Source organism: Pan troglodytes, chromosome 18, assembly GCF_028858775.2.
Source record: "Pan troglodytes isolate AG18354 chromosome 18, NHGRI_mPanTro3-v2.0_pri, whole genome shotgun sequence".
Classification (NCBI taxonomy): Eukaryota; Metazoa; Chordata; class Mammalia; order Primates; family Hominidae; genus Pan; species Pan troglodytes.
This window is the reverse complement of record NC_072416.2, coordinates 79835549-79856850: the sequence shown is the minus strand read 5'-3', so window position 1 is coordinate 79856850 and position 21302 is coordinate 79835549. Positions and strand designations below refer to the sequence as shown.

General features: G+C 53.1%; 1 protein-coding gene across 7 annotated transcripts in view; it reads right to left on the bottom strand.

The window, feature by feature from the left end:
• CMIP (c-Maf inducing protein) overlaps positions 1-21302 on the bottom strand; it is a 267504-nt gene that overhangs the window by 14934 nt on the left and 231268 nt on the right. For all 7 annotated transcript variants that reach the window (XR_010152463.1, XM_024349964.3, XM_054668492.2 and 4 more), the window contains 5 exons: positions 18813-19166; positions 5624-5689; positions 4280-4306; positions 3977-4025; positions 804-911 (listed from right to left, as the gene is read on the bottom strand). Coding sequence is in view for 6 of the 7 variants with exons in the window: in XM_024349964.3 (XP_024205732.1) it covers positions 804-911; positions 3977-4025; positions 4280-4306; positions 5624-5689; positions 18813-19166 (604 nt within the window). In the remaining variant the exon portion in view is untranslated. The remainder of the gene's footprint in view (positions 1-803; positions 912-3976; positions 4026-4279; positions 4307-5623; positions 5690-18812; positions 19167-21302) is intronic.

Genomic DNA, 21302 nt, shown 5'->3' with positions numbered 1-21302 from the left:
AATGGAGCGGGTTTTCTCAGCAAGTGGAGTCGGCGAGGCTGCTGGCCACTAGGGTGCAGCATCTGCCCTGGGGGAGGAAGAGTCTGTGGCCCTTTACTCCTGGAAGAAGGCATGTGTGCCTGGCCAAGGAAGGGCTTGGAAACAGAAGGCCTGTGGGACCCCAGGCACGCCACCGAACCTCTGTGGGCCTCTGTTTCAACAGAGGTGTAATTCAGCAACAAGGATGCAGTACAGATAAAAAAGGATAGTGCATATGAAGTGCTGGATACAGTGCCGGGCACAAAGAAAGTTATCATGGATGCAGCTATTGGTTTGGTGACCTCAGACCCCTCATGATAGTGGGAACAATCCCCCTGACCGCGACACCTCCCTGTAAGGATTAAACAAGCTGGTGGACCTGCAGTGCCTTCCAGAATCCCTGGTCCCGTTGGGCACTCAATTTCTTGTAGGAACATAACCATGGCAATGAACTGTGTGACCTTAGGCAGTAACGGCCCAGGCTTTAGCTGCCTTGCGTATAAAATGGGGCAATGACATGTGTCGTCTTCTCACTGTGCTGTGAGAGACTGAGTGCAACTGGGAATGCCAAGTGCTTGGCTTGGAGCCTCAGATAAGAAATGAGTAAGTGACAGTCATGGTCACCATCACCACCACCACCACCACCACCACCTTCATGATCAGCATTGTGTCAGCCTGGAAACTCCGGGGCTGGCCCCAGGGGATGGGGGATGGCCGTTTTACTAGTCAGGCATGGCAAGCCCAGGGCCCCCTGGAAGTCACCCCACTGGGGTCCCACTGCGTACCATGCTGGCGAACAGCTCCCCGTCATCGTCGCAGGCCACCCCTCCGGGGCTGTAGAGCTGGAACCAGCCATCTTTGCCGGCCCGCACGCTCAGCAGGCATGAGTGGACCTGCCAGACAGGGGAAGACACAAGTGTGAGCTGCATGCAGCCCCGGTGACAAGGGCGACCATGATCTGCACACACGAATGGGAAAGGCTCAGGCAAGTCCTGCAGTCAAGAAATCCACTTAACTTTGTTTCCTCCAGCAACCCCCAGCCTTCCACCAAATGCCATGAAAGGTCTTTTGGGAAATACCGTGGCCCCCACACCCCAGGGGACTCTGGCTACTGGCTGTCAGCTGCACAGGAGGAAGGGCAGGCCCCGGCTTGATTGGCTGATCTGAATGAAGCGGGCCTGTGGCTGCACCAGGCAGAGATGCCCAGAGCAACCGCCCACAATCAGCCCCTTTTCCCCTTCTCCTGCCCCCTTTCTCCTTCTGCTCTGCCTTCCTCTGGGTGGGGCCATCTCCTGGGTCTCCGTTCTCTGTTCGGTTCTCTGTCCTCCTCTCTCTGTGTTTCTAACTCCTCTCCCGTGCTCTCTGCCCTCTTTCTCTAGAAACCTCTCCCTGCTGTCTCTCTGGGGTTCTGCTGCCCCCAGCACTGACTCTCCCTCTTGGGTGTGTGCCTTCTCCCTCCCTTTCTTGACTTGTGTAGGCACCATCCTCTCCTCCAGGTATCTGCCCTGCTAATCTCTCTCTCTCTCTCCCCCTCTTTGGGACTCTGCCACCCTCTCTTGTTAGGTCTCATCCCCACTTCCTTCCCTGAGTCTTTGTCCCCCTCCACTGAAGGATCTGTCCGTGGCTGGGGGCAATTTCAGTGCCAAAAGCACAGCTCTCACATTCCTTCCCAGAGCTGTGTGTCTGTGTGGATGGGCCTCTTTGTGCATGTGAGCACACGTGTCTGTGTGTATGGGAGGAATTCCACATCCACTCTGGCCCCTGCTGTGATTACACAGAGAGAGAGGGAAGGAGGGAGAGGATGGAGAGCGGGGAGAGTGAGGGAGAGAGACAGAGCATGAGAGCAAGGGCGTGCATGAAACACAAAGGACTTTTCCCCACCTCCTCCTGTCCTCCGAAGAAAGCTGAGAGAAGTTCCTCATCATTTCCTTTAGGAAAGGACAATTGGCTGCCAAGAATCTGTTACCCACAGATATTAAACTGATCACAACCCACACACGAGCACACAGAAAACAAAGGCAGTGGCTTTTATTTTTCCCTCTGAGCTGGAAGAATATCAAGGGTTCACTTATCGACTTCAAAGCAATAAGGACTTAGGAGTGTTAAGATGCTATTCAACAAATATAGCAAATAATTTTAAAGGAAACAACTTTGGCTTCATTTAGGAAGGAGAAGGTAGAAGGGAAGGGAGAAACAAGAGTGAGGAGGAAAAGGGAGAGAGAATCAGCAGAGAAAAGAAAGAGGCAAACAGGAGAACAAGGGCCTGGGTGTGGGACCTTGGCCAGGGGAGCTGGCTCCTTCCAGACCGGCAGGTCACTCGGGGCCTCATGCACATTTCCCTGGTTTGAGAATTACCCTCCCAGCAGCTGGCCCTGCCTCTCTGCTCTGAGAAGCAGCTGATGCCACTTTTGTTCTCCCAACGTCAAAGGCTGGGTTTGAATAAAGGCTCAGTTCCCAGGAGAATTCTGAGACTCTGTCTTCACAGGTGGCAAGGAAAGACTTAAGTTTAAGAAAAATGGAGACACTCACTGGTCCCTGACATTTAAAAGCACCATATCCACCGTTTCTCCTTTTTCCCTCCATGCCTGAGGAACACTTAGGGAAATCGGTGTTTAGAATTGCGGTGTTTTGGAACTAGACTCTTCAAGATCCCTCTAGAACTCGGTTTTTCAGTGTGGCCTGGAGACCAGCCCCTCAGAACCACTTGGGATGCTTGTTCAAAACGCATCAAAATGCATATGCTTGGCTCCACCCAGGCCCCGTGAGCTGGAACCGGGAAGGGATGCGGGGGCAGGGGGGTCTGCCTTTTGAACAAGCTCCTCAGGTAATATAGTTTGAGAACAATTACTCTAGAACTTCTGGAATTACAGCCTGATAAACTGTGGGTTCTGAGTCAGAGAGACCTGCCATGGTTGGACATGGCAAGACCTTGGTGTCCATGTGTCCTCAGATTCCTTCTCAAACACCATTTTCCACCCTCCAGACTAAGGTCCAGTTTGATCCATTTAGCTAAGTCCAGCCAGTTCAGTACCACCTTCTCCAGGAAGCCTCCTGGGGATGGCTCTATGGAGAGTAACTCCCTCTGTCCTCTGCTCATCCTTCCCCCTGTTCTGCCGGGAGCACAAGTCTAGGTCTGTCCTCAACTGGGAGTTAGGGCGCTACCACACCCAGAACTCATGCACACAGAGAAGCAGGCTGTGAGCATCTCAGAACACAGCACACAGTGCAGTGAGATGGTTATCAGCACCAGGCTCGAATCTTGCCTCAGTCGTGGACCAGCCACGCAACACTGGGAATACTATAGAAGACACTCACAGGGATGCTGTGAGGCATGAGAAAAGGAATGTGTCTGACCCAGGGCACAGCACCTCCCAAAGGACAGCTGCTGGTGCTGTTACTATCAGACAATTCGGGCCCAGGGCTACGGGCTGGCTTCCTTGCCTGCCTAGGTCCCTGCCCATGTGCACAGGCTCAGGGGCAGAAGGTGGAAGGCTGCCCTCTCCCTGGAAGCCCAGCTTTGGTGAGGGACACAGCAGCCCTTCAGGGAAACCCTTGGCCACCATGACCAGGAAATAAAAACCCAGCTCTGAATCCCAGCTCAGATTCCTTGCTCTGCCCAGTGATTCACATAATAGCAGAACCAGACAGGATCAAAATGCTGCCTCAGAGCTGGTTGAGAGCTGCCATGCCAGCCCAGCCCGAAATCAAGGCCTCGGCTGCGGGCAGAAACCACCAGCCAGTGGAAAACCACCCCCGGTGAGCCGGCGTTTACAGTAAAACACTGACATCACAGGCTGGGCTCTGCACCAGGCGGGGATGTGTTTATACACAGGCAATGGGTCTCTGAAAGCTGTTCTGAATGCCTGTTGGTGACAAGCTTCAGAAGGCCTCTAAGGGGCCCTCGTGCATCCTGCCATCCCCAGACAGCGGGCCTGAGATGCAGAAAGAAAGGCCTCACCTCTTGCCTGGGGTCTTCGGCGAACCTCTGAATCACGTACTTCAGTTCCCTGGAAGAGACGAGGCGGCCGGAGTTACTGCTGGGGTCTGGAACCGAGTGGGAGGTGTGGGAAGGGGAGGGGATGGTGTCAAGGAAGAACGGGCCAGGGAGCTGGGCAAGGCGGTGGATCAGGGACGCGTGTCTCAGGAGAACTGCCAAGAAGAGCCACCACTGCCTCCCAGAATGCACGCGCCGCGGAGGGAAGACCTCAGGACAGAGGCCGTACGTGCCAGAATGGAATGAGGGCGGTGCCCAGACACTCACTTGGTGAACTTCTCATGTGCGAGAGCTCTGCAACAAAAACAGGGGAAAACACGGCGGTTAACAGAGGCGTCGGAAACAGCACAATGTTCCCAAGATTAACCTCTGGGGACGTCTAGACTTTATGTCTGATTCAAAGAATGAAGAGGAATGTGAGTGAAATGCCAACATTTTGTCCCCACTCAAAGCTCCAAAACAAAGGCCTTCTTTGAGGAGGCGGCAGATCAGAGCAACACGAACACACTGGGCCCCCCATTCCCGAAAGTTCCCTGTGCCCACATCTGTGAATAAGAGGGGCTAAGCTGGTGCCTGAGCACGTGTGGGTGCATGTGGGCTCCGGAGACCCAGGTGTGTTCATTAATTGTTCCACGATTAAGGCGGGCGGCACTCATTACTGCACACATCAGCGGCCATCGGGGACCATTCTTCTAAGACAGTTGCCACAGCCAAGAGCGCCCAGGCCTATGGGGACAGGGACTGAGGCCAATGACGTCACGACTCTGCTGAGACTGAGCGCCTCTTAGGAGTTGGATTTCTCCGGCCTCAAGTACTGGGGACCCTCGGGGACTGGCCAGGCCAGCAAATGGGGCAATTACTGCATGTAATGTGCCCTTACAGAGGCAGCATTTCATAAACACGTTTGGTAATCGGCTCCTTCGAGAGCCCCAGCCGCCTCCCAAGGCTGGCTCCTTCCAACCTCTCGAAAGAGACCTGGAGGCATTTCAGGGCCTGGTTATTATGACAAAGCCTTCTCTTCAGGCCATTATCCACCAGACAGCATTCTCTCTAGTTTCCAGTGATCAATTCAATATGGTGCTAGGGGCCGGCAAGAGAGAGGCAGAGGGTCTGTTTCTGGCCAGGTTTGCTGCAGAGCCTGAGCTGAGCATTGTACCGGGCGTAATCAGAGCGCTTCCAGCATCTCAGTATGGCACAGCGAGCAATGCTACGTGCATTATCTTTTGATTCTTACTATCGCCCTCGGAAGAGGAGCAGCAGCTATTACGGTTCCCATCTGGTGCATAATAAAAAACGCTAACTGCATGGCCTGCCAGGCGCCGTGGGGAGGGCTCTGTTTGCATTCTTAGCTCATGAATCCTTGTGACAAGGCAGTCAAGCAGCTCCTACAATGTCCCTGTTCTCCTGAGTTCCCCATTTTTCTGAGGGAAGATGTGCCTCCCCAGGAGTCCCACAGCTAAGGACATGGCTGAGCTGGTACCGACGTCTCCAGGGTCTTCCCGCTGTGACTTCGCTTCCCCATAACGTGACTGGTCCCCCACTAAGGCCTTGGTGGACAACTGAGGTTTGTCTCACAGGTGGGAGGGCTCCGGGGATGCGCACGGGACTTACTCTTTGGGGAATGGAATGGGTTGAAGCAAACTGGCCAGAGACGGTCTCCAGTCATCATAGTCTGACCTAGAATGAGAGAGGGTGACAGTCAGCTTTGGTTGGGACAAGGAAGGTTTATGGCACTGTTTTTGGTCCCAGATGGGCCAAAAGATCGGGTGAGAGCCTGGCAGGTAGTCAGTGGCACTGACTTCTCCACCCACTTCCACCTCCAGGATGAGCAAGTCAATGTTCTCAGCGTGGCCTCAAGGACTCACAACCGGGCCTGTGCAGACTTCCTCATGGCACCCAAGGGGGTGAGCTGTCTATTCCCCAGACTTCACAATGCCCTTTGAACCAAGGCTACGTGATCATTGTTCATGCCCTCTTTGGGACCATTAGGGGGTGTTTTAGGCTGAACTTTGCCCCCCATTCATATACTGAAGCTCTGCACCCCAGTACTTCAGAATGTGACTGTACTGGGAGACACAGCCTTTAAAGAGGTGATTAGGTTACAATGAGGCTGTAGACGGATGTCCTTAGAAGAGGAGGAAACACGGACACCGAGAGCAAAGACCAGCCAGGACTCAGCGAGAAGGCAGCCATCTGCAAGCCAGGAGAGAGGCCTCCAGAGAAACCAGCCCTGCCCACACCTTGATTTCAGGGTTGTGCCTTCCCGAACTGAGAGAAATACATGTTTGTTGAGTAAGCTATGAGGTTGATGGTACTTTATAGCAGTCCTAGCAAACTAATGTAGGGGGCTTAGGCTGGGACCCTGGGGCCATTCTCACCTTTCTGTGATAAGAATTGAGGGGAAATTCTATAGACGGAATCATAAACAACAAACATTCTAAGCTGTTTGTTTGTAGTTTGGGTCAAACCTCCTGATTTGTTGGATCCCTTTTTTTTCTTTTTTTAAAATTTATTATTATTATTTGAGACAGAGTCCTACTCTGTTGCCCAGGCTGGAGTGCAATGGCAGGATCTCAGCTCACTGCAACCTCCATCTCCTGGGTTCAAGAGGTGCCTCAGCCTTCCGAGCAGCTGGGATTATAGGCGTGCGCCACTATGCCCAGCTAATTTTTTGCATTTCTAGTAGGAATGGGGTTTTGCCATGTTGGCCATGCTGGTCTTGAACTCCTGGCCTCAGGTGATCTGCCTGCCTCAGCCTCCCAAAGTGCTGGGATAGGCCAGGTGCGATGGCTCACGCCTGTAATCCCAGCTGCTCAGGAGGCTGAGGCAGGATAATTGCTAGAACCTGGGAGGCGGAGGCTGCAGTGAGCTGAGATCACCCCACTGCACTCTAGCCTGGGCGACAGAGCGAGACTCAGACTCAAAAAAATAAATAACTCAAAGTGCTGGGATTACAGGTGTGAGCCACCATGCCTGGCCTTGGTGGATACTTCTATTTTTGCTTTCAGACAACAGCTTTTCTTCTTTTCTAAGAGTTGATGCTAAATACCTAGGAATCCAACTTACAAGGGATGTGAAGGACCTCTTCAAGGAGAACTACAAACCACTGCTCAATGAAATAAAAGAGGACACAAAGAAATGGAAGAACATTCCATGCTCATGGATAGGAAGAATCAATATCGTGAAAATGGCCATACTGCCCAAGGTAATTTATAGATTCAATGCCATCCCCATCAACCTACCAATGACTTTCTTCACAGAATTGGAAAAAACTACTTTAAAGTTCATATGGAACCAAGAAAGAGCCCGCATTGCCAAGACAATCCTAAGCCAACAGAACAAAGCTGGAGGCATCACGCTACCTGACTTCAAACTATACTACAAGGCTACAGTAACCAAAACAGCATGGTACTGGTACCAAAACAGAGATACAGACCAATGGAACAGAACACGGCCCTCAGAAATAATACCACACATCTACAACCATCTGATCTTTGACAAACCTGATAAAAACAAGAAATGGGGAAAGGATTCCCTATTTAATAAATGGTGCTGGGAAAACTGGCTAGCCATATGTAGAAAGCTGAAACTGGATCCCTTTCTTACACCTTATGCAAAAATTAATTCAAGATGGATTAAAGACTTAAATGTTAGACCTAAAACCATAATAGCCCTAGAAGAAAACCTAGGCAATACCTTTCAGGACATAAACATGGGCAAGGACTTCATGACTAAAACACCAAAAGCAATGGCAACAAAAGCCAAAATTGACAAATGGGATCTAATTAAACTAAAGAGCTTCTGCACAGCAAAAGAAACCACCATCAGAGTGAACAGGAAACCTACAGAACGGGAGAAAATTTTTACAATCTACCCATCTGACAAAGGGCTAATATCCAGAATCTACAAAGAACTTAAACAAATTTACAAGAAAAAAATCAAACAACCCCATCAAAAAGTGGGCGAAGGATATGAACAGACACTTCTCAAAAGAAGACATTTATGCAGCCAACAGACACATGAAAAAATGCTCATCATCGCTGGCCATCAGAGAAACGCAAATCAAAACCACAATAAGATACCATCTCACATCAGTTAGAATGGTGATCATTAAAAAGTCAGGAAACAACAGGTGCTGGAGAGGATGTGGAGAAATAGGAACACTTTTACACTGTTGGTGGGACTGTAAACTAGTTCAACCATTGTGGAAGACAGTGTGGAGATGCCTCGAGGATCTAGAACTAGAAATACCATTTGACCCAGCCATCCCATTACTGGGTATATACCCAAAGGATTATAAATCACGCTGCTATAAAGACACATGCACATGTATATTGACTGAAGCACTATTCACAATAGCAAAGACTTGGAACCAACCAAAATGTCCATCAATGACAGACTGGATTAAGAAGATGTGGCACATATACACCATGGAATACTATGCAGCCATACAAAAGGATGAGTTCATGTCCTCTGTAGGGACATGGATGAAGTTGGAAACCATCATTCTGAGCAAACTATTGCAAGGACAGAAAACGAACGCCGCACATTCTCACTCATATGTGGGAACTGAAAAATGAGAACACTTGGCCACAGGGTGGGGAACATCACACACTGGGGCCTGCTGTGGGGTTGGGGGAGGGGGGAGGGATAGCATTAGGAGATATATCTAATGTAAATGATGAGTTAATGGGTGCAGCACATCAACATGGCACATGTATACATATGTAACAAACCTGCACATTGTGCACATGTACCCTAGAACTTAAAGTATATTAAAAAAAACAGAGTTGATGCTAATGACGGTAATAAGAATGACAATAACAACAGCAGCTTCGATGTCACGGAGACTTTCTACACACACTGCATGATGCTAAGGGCTATACCTTAGTTCATTTACTCTTTACAAGAGCACAATAAAGTCAATGTGACTAACCCCACTTAACAGATGAGGAACTGGAGGCTCAGAGGTTTAAGGTCACACAGCTGTGGCATATGAGGAGTCAAATCCAGGCTTCTGTGACAGCAGAGCCTTGGCTCTCACCAGCCCTGAAAGGCCATGGCTGGGATCTTAGCAAAAGCCAACGCCTGCTTGGGTAAGGAAGGAGGGCTAAACCTCAGTGAGAGCAGGTGCGGGAAGCACCGTGCTGTTCACCTGACTTCACTTAACCCTTTCATGAAAGAGCCTCCTTCCTGTGTGCAGAGACAGCGGGAGAGGTCAGTTATCCACTCCGAGTCATCTACACAGCTAGGAAGGGGTAAAGCTGGACTCAGAACCAGGTATTTCAGGCTCTATCACACCATGGTGTGTGGTGAAGCCAGGCACCAGGGTGTCACCCCCATCCGACCCTGGGAAGACCACTGTCCCACAACCGAACAGTATTAGCACTGCTGATGACGCAGATGCAATTCGCTCCGCGCTGCCTGCACCGGGGCTTGAAGCAAGGGCACTGCTTGTGTTCGCTCATGGGATCTACCCAGAGGACCCTGTGTGCTGAGTCCAAATTACGGACAAGGAGCAGTATGGCAATTCACTGACCGTGACCACAGGGCTGTGACACAGCCAGGCCACAGCAGGGAAGCAATAGCTTCAGGAGTTTCCTGAGGCCCAACAGGCTGCTTGCCGACCACCTACCAGCACAGCTTCATAAAGAGGGAGTTTTTTGGCCAACTCTTGCCCCCAAAAGCTAGGAGCGTCCAGAGAACTCGCCGGCGTCTCAGTCTGAGTACAGATGGGCTTGTATCACACAGCAGAGCACTCACACACGGCCCCCAGAGACTGCAGTCATGACAACCCCCATTTTACAGACGAGGAAAATGAGGCTCAGAGCTGTTTGTGATTTCCCACAAGTCACCAGCAAGTGGCTGAGATCTGACCTCAGGTGCTTCAAAGACCATGACCCGTCCTCTCGGCCCCAGCACCTGCACTGTGTTTATAACCAGTTCCCCCACCTGGGTTCCGGATCTCTCTGGCTATAGGGACTCTGCGGAAAAACAAACCCAGAGGTAGTCAGTTCTCGCCTAAGCCAGGCCTGGGCACCTCTGAGGGCCCAGAGCTTAAAACCCTGACGCATAAAGTGAGGGGTGGCCACTGGAGCAGTCCCCATCCGAATCAGAGCTGTCCCTGGTGCTCCCCAGCTTCTGACCATCTTGCCTCGGACCACCCCAGGAGGGGCCCAGGTCTCATCTCTGCATCCCCCGTGCTGGGCCCCGGGCCAGGTGGATGGCTGGTGCTTGGGAGGGGACTGCTGAACACAAGACGCAGTGCACACTGGGACCGGGCCAATGACAGAGCCTGGGGCCTGTGACCGGCTTCAGAGCAGAAGGGATGTTGAGTCTCCATCTGGGGGACTAGCATGTGCCACCACGTGCCAAGATCGAGTGGGATGCTGACTTAGATCCTGGCTTGGACTGGGGCAGGAGGTGGGATCTGAACCCTTGTCCAGTGGCCCATGTTGGGGAGGCGCTGCAGAGAGATGCCCCGCTGACACCTGGGCACCACCCATGGGAGGGGCCAGGGGGTGCTCAGACCCGGGCTGGGCAGAGGGGTGGTCCCGGGACCCCTACCCACATACAACTCACCACAGATACACTGTGTATCGGTTTGCGTGCTGTGTGTCTAACTGTGCCTTATATAGAAACAGGAGGAGATGTTTTTTTCACCAAGTACAAATGTTCACTCCCATCGACAATGCGTGGTTTAGATAACCCCTGAGTGAGGGCTTTTCCTGCCCCACCTTCCTCCAAATAAGCCCACGATAGAGTGGCAGCCTTCAGAACCCCAAACATACCCTGGAAGCTTCTGAGGAAAGGCTCCGATGCCAGACGCAGAGAAAAGAATGACCAGGAAAGCCTGTTGCCTGAGATAAGTCCTGACAGTGATGCCAGCGACCGCTTACTCACTGCCTACCCGACTTGCTCACTTAATCCCCAGAGCGGCAAGTGAGGGCAGAGGGTGCCGGTGAGGAAGCTGAACTCCACGGCTGGGAGGCAGATGAGGACTGACAGCAGGTCTTCTGGACTGCAGTGCTTGAGGGCGGAAGGCCCAGGTGCGGCCTGGGGTTCTCAGAGCTGCAGGAGCCTGAGGCCTGTAGTGTGCATGTCAGGATATGGACACCCCTTTATGCCCCCGTATTCACATGCTCCCTTCTGAGGGGTCATCTGTTTTTGCAGCTAGCTTGTCTTCCCTCCAGATGAATCACCTTCCTCCTTTCCTCCCACCTGTCCCTGACTCATGGTTTCCAGAAAATGGAAATGCAGTTGTCAGCAAACCTCGTCTGCAGCGCCTGCCGCGTGCCATGTGCTCTCCAAGGGCTCCCCATGCGTCAGCCCATGCAACTCTCCCAGCAATTCGGCTGGGCGGGTGCTCTTGGCACCCCCATTTTATAGGCAGGAAAATGGAGACACAGTGAGGGGCTGCCCTGGCCCCAGGCCACACAGCTGGTGAGAGCTGGGATCTGAACCTGGGAGCCTGGCCCCAGTGTCTGTGCTCCACCCTCTCAATAACCATGTCTCACAAGGAGGGTGGCCCGGCTCACACCTGAGGAGGAGGACGATTTCCCTATATCACAAGGACACTGGTGGGCACATGATGGCTCACGCCTGTAATCCCAGCACTTTGGGAGGCTGAAGAGGGAGGATTGCTTGAGGCCAGGAGTTCGAGACTGGCTTGGGCAACATAAAGAGATCCCATCTCTAAAAAGAAAAAAAAAGTTAAAAAAAAAAAATTAAGCCAGGCAGGTGGTGTGCACCTGTAGTCCCAGCTACTTGGGAATCTGAGGTAGGAGGATTCCTTGAGCCTGGCAGTTCGAGGCTGCAGTGACCTGTAACTGCGGCACTATACTCCAGCCTCGGTGACAGAGTATCTCAAAAAATGAAAGGGAGGGGAGCACTTAGGTTTTTTTTTACTTTAAAAATAAAGCATATTCTATGTAGAAATGTCACGAAATGCAGAACTCTAAGGAGATTTGAAATCACCCACAATCAGAGGAATCAGGGTCCCCACGGGGGACTATGAGCCCCAGCAGCAGGCCCATGGTCACTTGTCACTCCTGAGCCTGTTCTGTGAACCGTGAGCATGGCCTGTACTCCCAGGTGCTCAGTCCAGTGGGAGACTCTGGCCTGTCTGAGGCGGGGTCTGGACAGAAGCCTCCTCCTCTGGGTCTCCCAGCCTGGGGCTCCGCTTCCTGGCAGCTCCCACAAGACCGAGAGGGGTGCATGGGAAGGAGAGAGAGGGCAAGTGGACTTCCTTGCCTCGGCCCAGACCAGCTTGGAAGTCTGTGACCCCAGTCTGACCAGGGTGGTGGATGAATGGGGGGCGCTGGACAGAGGTTGTGGGGGAGGTGAGGCTGGGTGTCCCCAGACTGGCAGGCCCATGAAGAAGGGAATGAGGAACCCTCTCGTGCATGGGCCTCTCTGTGACGGGCCTCGGCACAGAACCCAGTGGCCAGCAGAGTCCCTGCCTCGGGACTGCCCTGGCTCTGGGTGGGCCTGTTATCCTAGGATGGGATGCCTCTGGCCACTGGGGCAGTCTCCCATTTGGCCAAGCCTGGCCTGGGATGGGAGGACAGGCAGCAGGCAGGGTGTGAGCGACCTGACTGCCCACCTAGGAAAGAGAAAAGAAGGCTGGGCCCTTCCCAGCTTGGAGGGAGGGGACGGACAAGCAGGCAGGTGCCTGATGCATCCTGCTGACCCCAACATGCCTCAGGCATTAGGCACCTGCACATTTAACCCTCCCATGAAGAGGGCCTTAGAACCCCCATTTCACAGATGAGAAACAGAGGCCCAGAGAGGTTCAGACACTTGCCAAAGGTCACAGAGCTAATGGGGGACATGTTGGGACTGAACAAGGCTTTGTGAGTGCAAAGCCTGGGTCTCCCACCTCACGCAGCTCAGCTGGGATTTTAACCCAGTTCAGAAGATGCCACCTCAACCAGAGCCCTGTGCTGCCCTGTGGACAGGACGCTTCCTGCCAGCCTCGCTGCTTTCCCTGACTCACAGAATCTCCTGCAAGGCACGGGCAGAACGTGGCAGCCTCACGGTGCCCTGATGCTTGGGAAGGCACGGGGCATGAGAAGGCCCCTGTGGGGGCACATTCAGACCACTTTGCTCCTGCTATGCAACATCCAGAAATATCTGCTCCCTTGAAAGGCAAACCAGCTGGCCCGGGGATTTGAACCCAGGCTGAGAAACGGTGGCTGTTACCCGCGAGGCCGGAGGACGTCAGGAAAACTCCCTTTCTCTCCACCTGTGCGGTCATCCCATCAGGGACCTTCCCAGGCCCCACAGCACATCTGCTGGCCTTAAATGCTCCAGGGACCTTTGAGTTTCTACAGAGTTATCATGTGCTCCAAGAATGAGCAGTTTAAAGTTTCCAAACAGGCTGGGCGTGGTGGCTCACGCCTGTAATCCTAGCACTTTGGGAGGCTGAGGTGAGCAGATCACTTGAGGTCAAGAGTTCGAGACCAGCCTGGTCAACATGGCGAAACCCCATCTCTACTAAAAATACAAAAATTAGCCGGGCTAGGTGGTAGATGCCTGTATCCCAGCTACTGGGGAGGGTGAGGCAGGAGAATGGCTTGAACCCGGGAGGCAGAGGTTGCAGTGAGCTGAGATCGCGTCACTGCACCGCAGCCTGGGTGAGAGAGCGTGACTCCATCGCAAAAAAAAAAAAAAAAAAAAAAAAAAAAAAGAAAGAAAAAGAAAAAGAAAAGTAAATACATATAAGAAAGAACTACCTAGAAGAATCAAAGACTTTTTAAAAATTACAAAACAGGCTGGGCACAGTGGCTCATGCCTGTAATCTTTGGGAGGCTGAGGTGGGCAGATCACTTGAGGTCAGGAGTTCGAGACCAGCCTGGCCAACATGGCAAAAACCCGTCTCTACTAAAAATACAAAAATTAGCCAGACTTGGTGGCAGGCGCCTGTAATCCTAGCTACTGGGGAGGCTGAGGCAGGAGAATGGCTTGAACCTGGGGGGCAGAGGTTGCAGTGAGCGGAACTACTGCAGGTAATACAGGATGTCCCCTGGCCCTGCCTCCCAGTCATTAGGACAACCCCAAATTCATCTGCATTTCCCTGAAGTTCCCCGAGGGAGGGGCCTCTTCCAGCTGAGCTGCAGCCCACCAAGGCCTCTTAAAATCTAATGTTTGCAAAGCGTCCCAAGCGGTCGACGGGAGCCGATCAGAAGCGCGTCCTACCCCTGTGGCCCCAGTGTGCCACGGCTTCCACACTCTCCCCATCTGAGCTTTACAGCAGCCGCACTGAGCGCTTGATGTCACTGCTCTTAGCACTTGGCAATACTCAGGTTCAGAGGGACTGAGTACAGGGACCAGTATGACATTTGGCATAGAGTCTGGCCTGGCGTAGGTATACAACAAAAGCTGGATAAAAGAATGAATAAACAGGTGGATAAATGAAGGTGTGAATCATACATAGGTGCCCAGCAGGAAAAGAGCTGGACTCCAAATGACTACAAATCCCAAAGCTCTTCTTTGCCTCCCAAATCCATGTTCTTTTCATCACCCCACCCCTCCTGCGCCTCATGCGGTGATTTTTTTCAGCATCAACCCAGACCCGCATTTGGAATAGTTTTCCTTTTCAAGGATCTCCAGGAAATTTTTGCAACTTAGGTTACTTTTCAAAAGTGTCAAATTCTAATGATGCAGGGGCCTTCCTATGGGAACATGCAGCAACTGATCAGGGCCTGCGCCCCACTACCCCTGCTCCCTGGCAGTGGAGCGGGAAACACTGACCTGTGCACCCTGGGACCTGCACTGCCCTCTCCGATGGATGTGGTTCGCTCTAAGCGTGCCTTCCTGAGCCCCGCCTGGCAACGCCCTCTTTAAGACCCTTCGATTCCACATAAAGTCATCTTTTTTTTTCTTCTGGAGATGGAGTTTCGCTCTTGTTGCCCAGGATGGAGCGCAATGGCGTGATCTCAGCTCACTGCAACCTCCGCCTCCCGGGTTCAAGCGATTCTCCTGCCTCAGCCTCCCAAGTAGCTGGGATTATGGGCATGTGCCACCATGCCAGGCTAATTTTTGTATTTTTAGTAGAGACGGGGTTTCTCCATGTTGGTAAGGCTGGTCTTGAACTCCCGACCTCAGGTGATCCGCATGCCTTGGCCTCCCAAAGTGCTGGGATTACAGGCGTGAGCCACTGAGCCTGGATGCTTTTTTTTCTTTATGTGTAACTCCCATTTGGGCAGCACTTCAATATTGATAATAGCAGTTCACGCTTTTATTATTGAGATGGAGTCTCGCTCTGTCACCCAGCTTGGAGTGCAGCGGTGCAATCGTGGATCACTGCAACCTCCGCCCCCCGGGGTTCAAATGATTCTCGTGCTTCAGTCTCCCGAGTAGCTGGGACTACAGGCGCCCGCCACCACACCCAGCTAATATTTGTATTTTTAGTAGAAACAGGATTTCATCACGTTGGCCAGGCTGGTCTTGAGGCCTCAAGTAATTCCCCCGTCTCGGCCTCCTAAAGTGCTGGGATTACAGGCGTGAGCCACCGCACCAGGCTGACAACAGCAGTTTACTCTTATCAAGAACCAGAGGCTAGGCCAGCACCAGAAATCTCCAACATCCCTGAATTCTCATGCAGTCCTCCGAGAAGACATGCATTTTACAGACAAGAAAACTGAGGCCCAGAGGAGCCAAGAACACTGGCCACAGTTCCACAGCAGCTCAGGCCCACGGCTGCATTTCCTCAGTGCTAGGAGGCAAGTTTCCTGCAATCCAGGTGTGCAATAAATGCCATGTGGCTTTTCTCTCTCAAAGCACTCTTACTGAATCAATGACGCATCTCGCCCTCAATAGTATGGTCAAGCGGCGGGAACATGGCTGCATCATAAACGGCGGCTACTCCCGTTGGCCAGGTGTTCACCTCGCAGAGGTGTCTGCTCTGCGCCAGGCACTCAGGGCTGGCCCCTCCCATCTCTTTGCCAATGCCAGATGCAGCCATACTTGCGCCACCTCCCAGCCTGGGACCGGAGGCTCAGAGAGGATGACCAACCGTCCAAGGTCACAACTAGTATGTGGCACGGGTGAGACTTGAACCTAGCATGGTCTGACTCTGAGTCTGTGCCTTTCCTGATGTATCTCACTTTGGAGCCCTTTGAGCAGCTGGGGTTGTTTGGGTCCAACCAGTTTGAAGCCTCCAATGAGCCAGCAACTTAAGCAGCCTGCTGGGTGTGGGGAGGAAAGTTGTTGGGAAAATACAGTTATCAGGCCCAAATTGTGTTGAGCTCCCCGAAGGTGGAAGAGGCTGCCAGAAGCATAACCCCATTTTGTGGAGGGCTTGGGGATAGGCGTGACCTGCTCCTCTGTGTAGCCCCATCGGGAACCCCTCCTGGCTTGCCCTGACTGTCCTGGGCCCTTGGCGATGGCCCTGACCCCCACCTGCACCCTGGCAGCTGGGTGATGCGGGCAGGCAGGGGGTCTGGACGCAGATCAGGGAGAACAGAGCCCCCATTCATGAGCATGTTTATGAAGAAGGAAAAAATGTGTGTCAACTGCGTGATGAAACTCAAACCCTTAGTGCTTAATGAGAAATAGGAGTCAGGCCCAAAATACCAGAAGGCCCAGGAGCTCACGGTGTTTGCAAAAACCAGCTGGAACTGGGGAGTTGGAGTGGACAGCGGGGCCACTCTCTGGCCTGGAGGCTTCTACCTCCATCAGAACAGGGAGCCCCCTCCAAAATCCTGGGAGGCGCCCTAACCCAGCTGCCACTGGGAGAGCTGACACCCTTCTCTGCCTTGAAGACACTCAGGGCTGTGACGTGTTCTTGGAGTCGCTCTCTTAGTGGGATCTGGAATTCCGCTTGGCTGGGGGTGGCGGTCACTGAATGTGGTTATGCCCTCACCTGACCTCTGCTGCTGGGACCACGAGGCGGGGCTGGTCCTGAACCCCTGGGCACACCCCACCCTTTCCTCTCCGGGGCCAAAGCCAGGGCAGAGGAGGCTATGTGTGGACGCTGCCTCCACGATCTCCTTCAAACCAGCAGCAGCCACCTTGTGAACGTGTGTGCACGTGTTCACCTTCGCAGACACCACAGGCCTTGCTAGGAGAGCACAGAGGGCACCCCAGGGTGCCTCCCAGCCATTTCTCCAGCTCACCAGGCCCTCAGAAGCTGCCCTCTGTCCCTCGAAACCCTGAGCAGGCTCCAGGAGCAACACATACATGACAAAATGACCAAACGCTGCCCAGCCGCGTGATGACACAGGGGCTCAGGGAAACCCCACCCACCCACACCGACAACACCCCAGGCACCGGGCTTCCGAGTGGCCTCCCTGCAGGCTGAGGCCCCTGGCTCTAGACAGGCACCATGCATTGGTTAGATGTGACAACACAGCCGTACCCCCAACCCCTCCGAAAGGTCCAGCAACCACATGCAGCTGCATCTGAAAATGCCTGTCTCTGGATTCAAAACTCCTGAGAGTGGGGCAGAGCTTGTTCCGAAGGAAGGAGTTTGTGGAGCGAGAAAGGGGGAGGTGTCTGCTGAGTGTCTGCAGACCTGAGCTGGTCTGTGGAACGACATGGCTCTGTGGGGGGCAGAAGGGAACAGTCAATGAGATCCCTCAAACTGGGGCTCCCGGAACCAGGTGCTCACGGGTTTGAGATGTGTCAGGTGGAGCGTGTGGATGGCAAGGCTGGAGAGACCCTTAGGGGTCAAGGATTAAGAACTGTACTCCCCTCCACCCTAGAGTCACAGAGTTGAGGTTCAGGGAGGGGGAGGGACAGGCACAGAAGGAGCCAGCTCCGAAGCCACACCACCCAGAGCAGCCCTGGGTCCACGGGTCTCCTACACCCACACCCAGGCACACACAACACCAATGTGCACACAGACACCCAGGCACACGGCACAAATACGCACAGCCACATACCCAAGACAGACTCACACACTCCTGCACATGACCCGTCACTCACTCAGACACATGCATATGCACAGATACTCACACCCCAAAGACACACGGCATGCATGGCTCACACAACACACACATACATGGGCTCATGCACATACCTGCAAACATACAGAGAAACACACATGCTAACTCTACAGCACAAATGGTTACACCCACACGCATGCAGCCACAGCCACTGGTGCACAAAACTAGCCCAAGTGCCTAGACACACCCACTCCTGTGCATTTAACACACACACACACACACACACATCCCTATAGAGAAATCCACATGCAAGCCCACACCCATCTCTCCTACAAACACACACACTCGGCAGACCACGTGTGCTGTCGCACCCACATCCACCCATGGCCGTTCAGGCACACAAAGACACTCACAAGCTCTGAGGATCCCACACACCCAACACAGTAGAGATGTCCACACACTCAAAGACACACTTGGGCACCCCTGTGCTCCTGCACACCCTGGCAGATGTATCCAGATCCTCACACACACACACAAACTCATGCAGACATATGTACACATGTATGCTTGGGCATGCACCTTGCACATGTGCCCAGGCACTCAAGCATACAGGTACAAAGCCATGCATGTATCCCACGTGTGTATACACACACACATGTTCACAGATACACAACCACAGCCACATGTGCCTCACCCACTTGTACATATGCACCCTGTATGCCTGTACTCACAGCCACACTTGTGCTTATGCACACTCTTGCACACACCAGCTCGTGTGCACTCACACACAAGCCACTCTACCATGCCCGGCCCTGAGTAGCTCGAACCAACAAACACAGCCGCACCCAGCAGCAAAGCTCAGTCTCCTCCCACCGGCCCCGGGAGCGGGCACGCGGGGGGGCACTCACAGCAGCTTGAGGATTTCCACGTAGCAGCCGAGCGTGCGGTCGGCCTGAGGGCCCAGCTCGATGCTCATGGTGCTGCAGGCGGGGCTGACCATGAGGCAGTCGATGAGGTTGGGCTCGCTGTCGTTGCCTGCGCTGGCCGTCAGCGCTGGCTTGGCAGTGCTGGTGCGTTCCACCTCCACGTGGATCTCACTGGAGGCCACGACCACCGACTTGAGCCGGGCCTCAGACAGCGTGGCTTCCTGAGACACCAGGTCCGGGCTGGGGTGCAGAAGGCGCAGAGGTAAAGTGGGCTTCCGGTCGCACGGCTGCTGGCAGCCGTTCCGGATTTCCTTCAGGCTTGGGGAATTGTCGCGGCTGGGGGAAGAGGCGGGAGAGGGCACATGAGTACAGGCACCGTTCATGATGCACCATGACCCATCAGACTAAAGGCCTCCCTGAATCCCAGGATGAGGCCAAAATGTAATACTATCATCATTCCTGTGCTACAAATGAGGAAACTGAGTCTCAGCCTGGGTGCACGGCTTGCCCAAGATCTAGACAGGAAGAGGTGGGGATGGCAGCCCAACCCAGGTTGCCTGTCTCTACAGCCCATGCTATCACCCCAGCACATAACAGGTGCTCAAAAAATATTTGCTGACCGACTGAGTGGATGCTGATCTTCACGTGACAGCCATAAGGCTCTTGGTGTTCTCCTCCACCAAAATGCCACTGGCCACTTTCTTGATAAGCCAATGGGATCTACTATTTTGCTTTTAGTTGCTTCCTGCAGTCTAACTGCCCTCCAATCCCTGACCTCATGCCACAATGTCCTCCAGGACTCTGCTCTCCTGCCCGCAAACTCAGCCAAGTGAGCAAGCTCAGTATCTGCCCTTCTGTCTGCAGAACCCCCACTCCTCCTGGGTAACCCTCCAGGCACAGCATCTTTAACTGCCCAGAGGAACAGAAGCCTGCACAAGGTGTTAACACATGTTAACCCAGAAAGGGGCTCTATGGCATTATTAATCTCACATTTGTTAGGGAAACGCTGGGCAAACAAGATGAAATTAGGCCTCTTAATGGCAGGACTTGTCAGAGCCTTGACGTGTTTAAAGCCCCTCCTCTGACTGCTTCCCAAGGTGCCCAGTTGCCTGGGAGGTGCATTATAAGGGACAGTAGTACCATCAACGGGTTCCTCTGCTGGTGCCCATGGGCCGGCAAGGTGCTAAGTGCAGTCACACAGATGCTCAAAGACATCACTGAACAGTGATTCCTACCGTCTCTGTGCCACAGGTGAGGAAAGACGGTCTCAGAAGTTAAATGATCTACCCCTAATTAAACAGCCCATGAGTCAACGGAGATGGGATTTGAAGCCAGATCTCCTGGACCCCAAAGCCCAGGATCCTCCTAACTAGGTTGGCTTCCAAGGTCCCCTAAGATCTGTGCAGGTCCCCTCCTCCAGGAAGTCTTCCTTGATTTCTTCCTGCTTGATTTCTTGCCCTTCCTACCCTCGAACTCCTCCTAAACCAAAGCTTTCCACCCCTGGTGGGACACCAGGATCCCCTGGGTACACTTCCAAACATCCCAAAGCCCAGTTAGACAGGAATCTCCAGGATATGACCTGGACATGAGTAATTTTTAAGGCTCCTCGTGTGTGGTCAAGGTTGAGATCCACTAATCCAAGACTTCGAGCACAACGGCATGATTGAAAACAGCTGCTTGTCTAGTCCTTCCCCACATGTGTCACATGCATGGGTCCTGTGCCTCTAAAGGGGCTCCCAGGCTTGAGGACAGGGTCACACAGCTGGCATTGTGTTTGGGGAATTGTTGCAGCTGGGGGAAGGGGTGGGAGGGGGCACGTGAATAGCCCCTCCAAGGGCTGTGTGCAGAACTTGAACCCCATGCACAGCAAGGGTCTGAATGTATCCAGCACACGCCAGGAACCAGGCCTGAGCCGAGCCCACTAAGGGTGTTTAATAAATACACTTTCAGCTTTGCTGGGGGAAATAAACAATCCATCGGCTAAAGTCCGAGAATTCTATCGTTGATAACAACTTGTGTGTGGTCTGTGATGGGGGGAGACCTAAATTCTCTGGTCCAGATCTGATTTGCTCCCCAAGTACTCAACACTGCATTTCTCTTTGTTTGCCGTTGCTAGGTTTTAAAAGTGGATTTTCAAGGCTGTTTGGCTCAGATTGGTGATTTTCAAGAGAGCCACGCTAACCTGGGTCAAGTTGTCTGTTCTTTTCAGTGTGAGTACATTGTGTACATTTGCCCACCGAGAGCACTGTGGACGGCCTGGAGGACATGACGGGCTTTATCTTGAAGGGACTGGCTGAGGGGGCGTCATGGACCTGAGCCCATGAAACGTGTTGGCAGCATCGTGCTTCTCTGGGTGATATCCAGGAAATGTATGGCATCAGCTGGAACCCAAGCTACTGTGGGCTCCGAGGGGGCTCAACACAGCTGAGCGAGGGCTGGCACGAGGCAGCAGGCACCATCTCACCCTCGCCA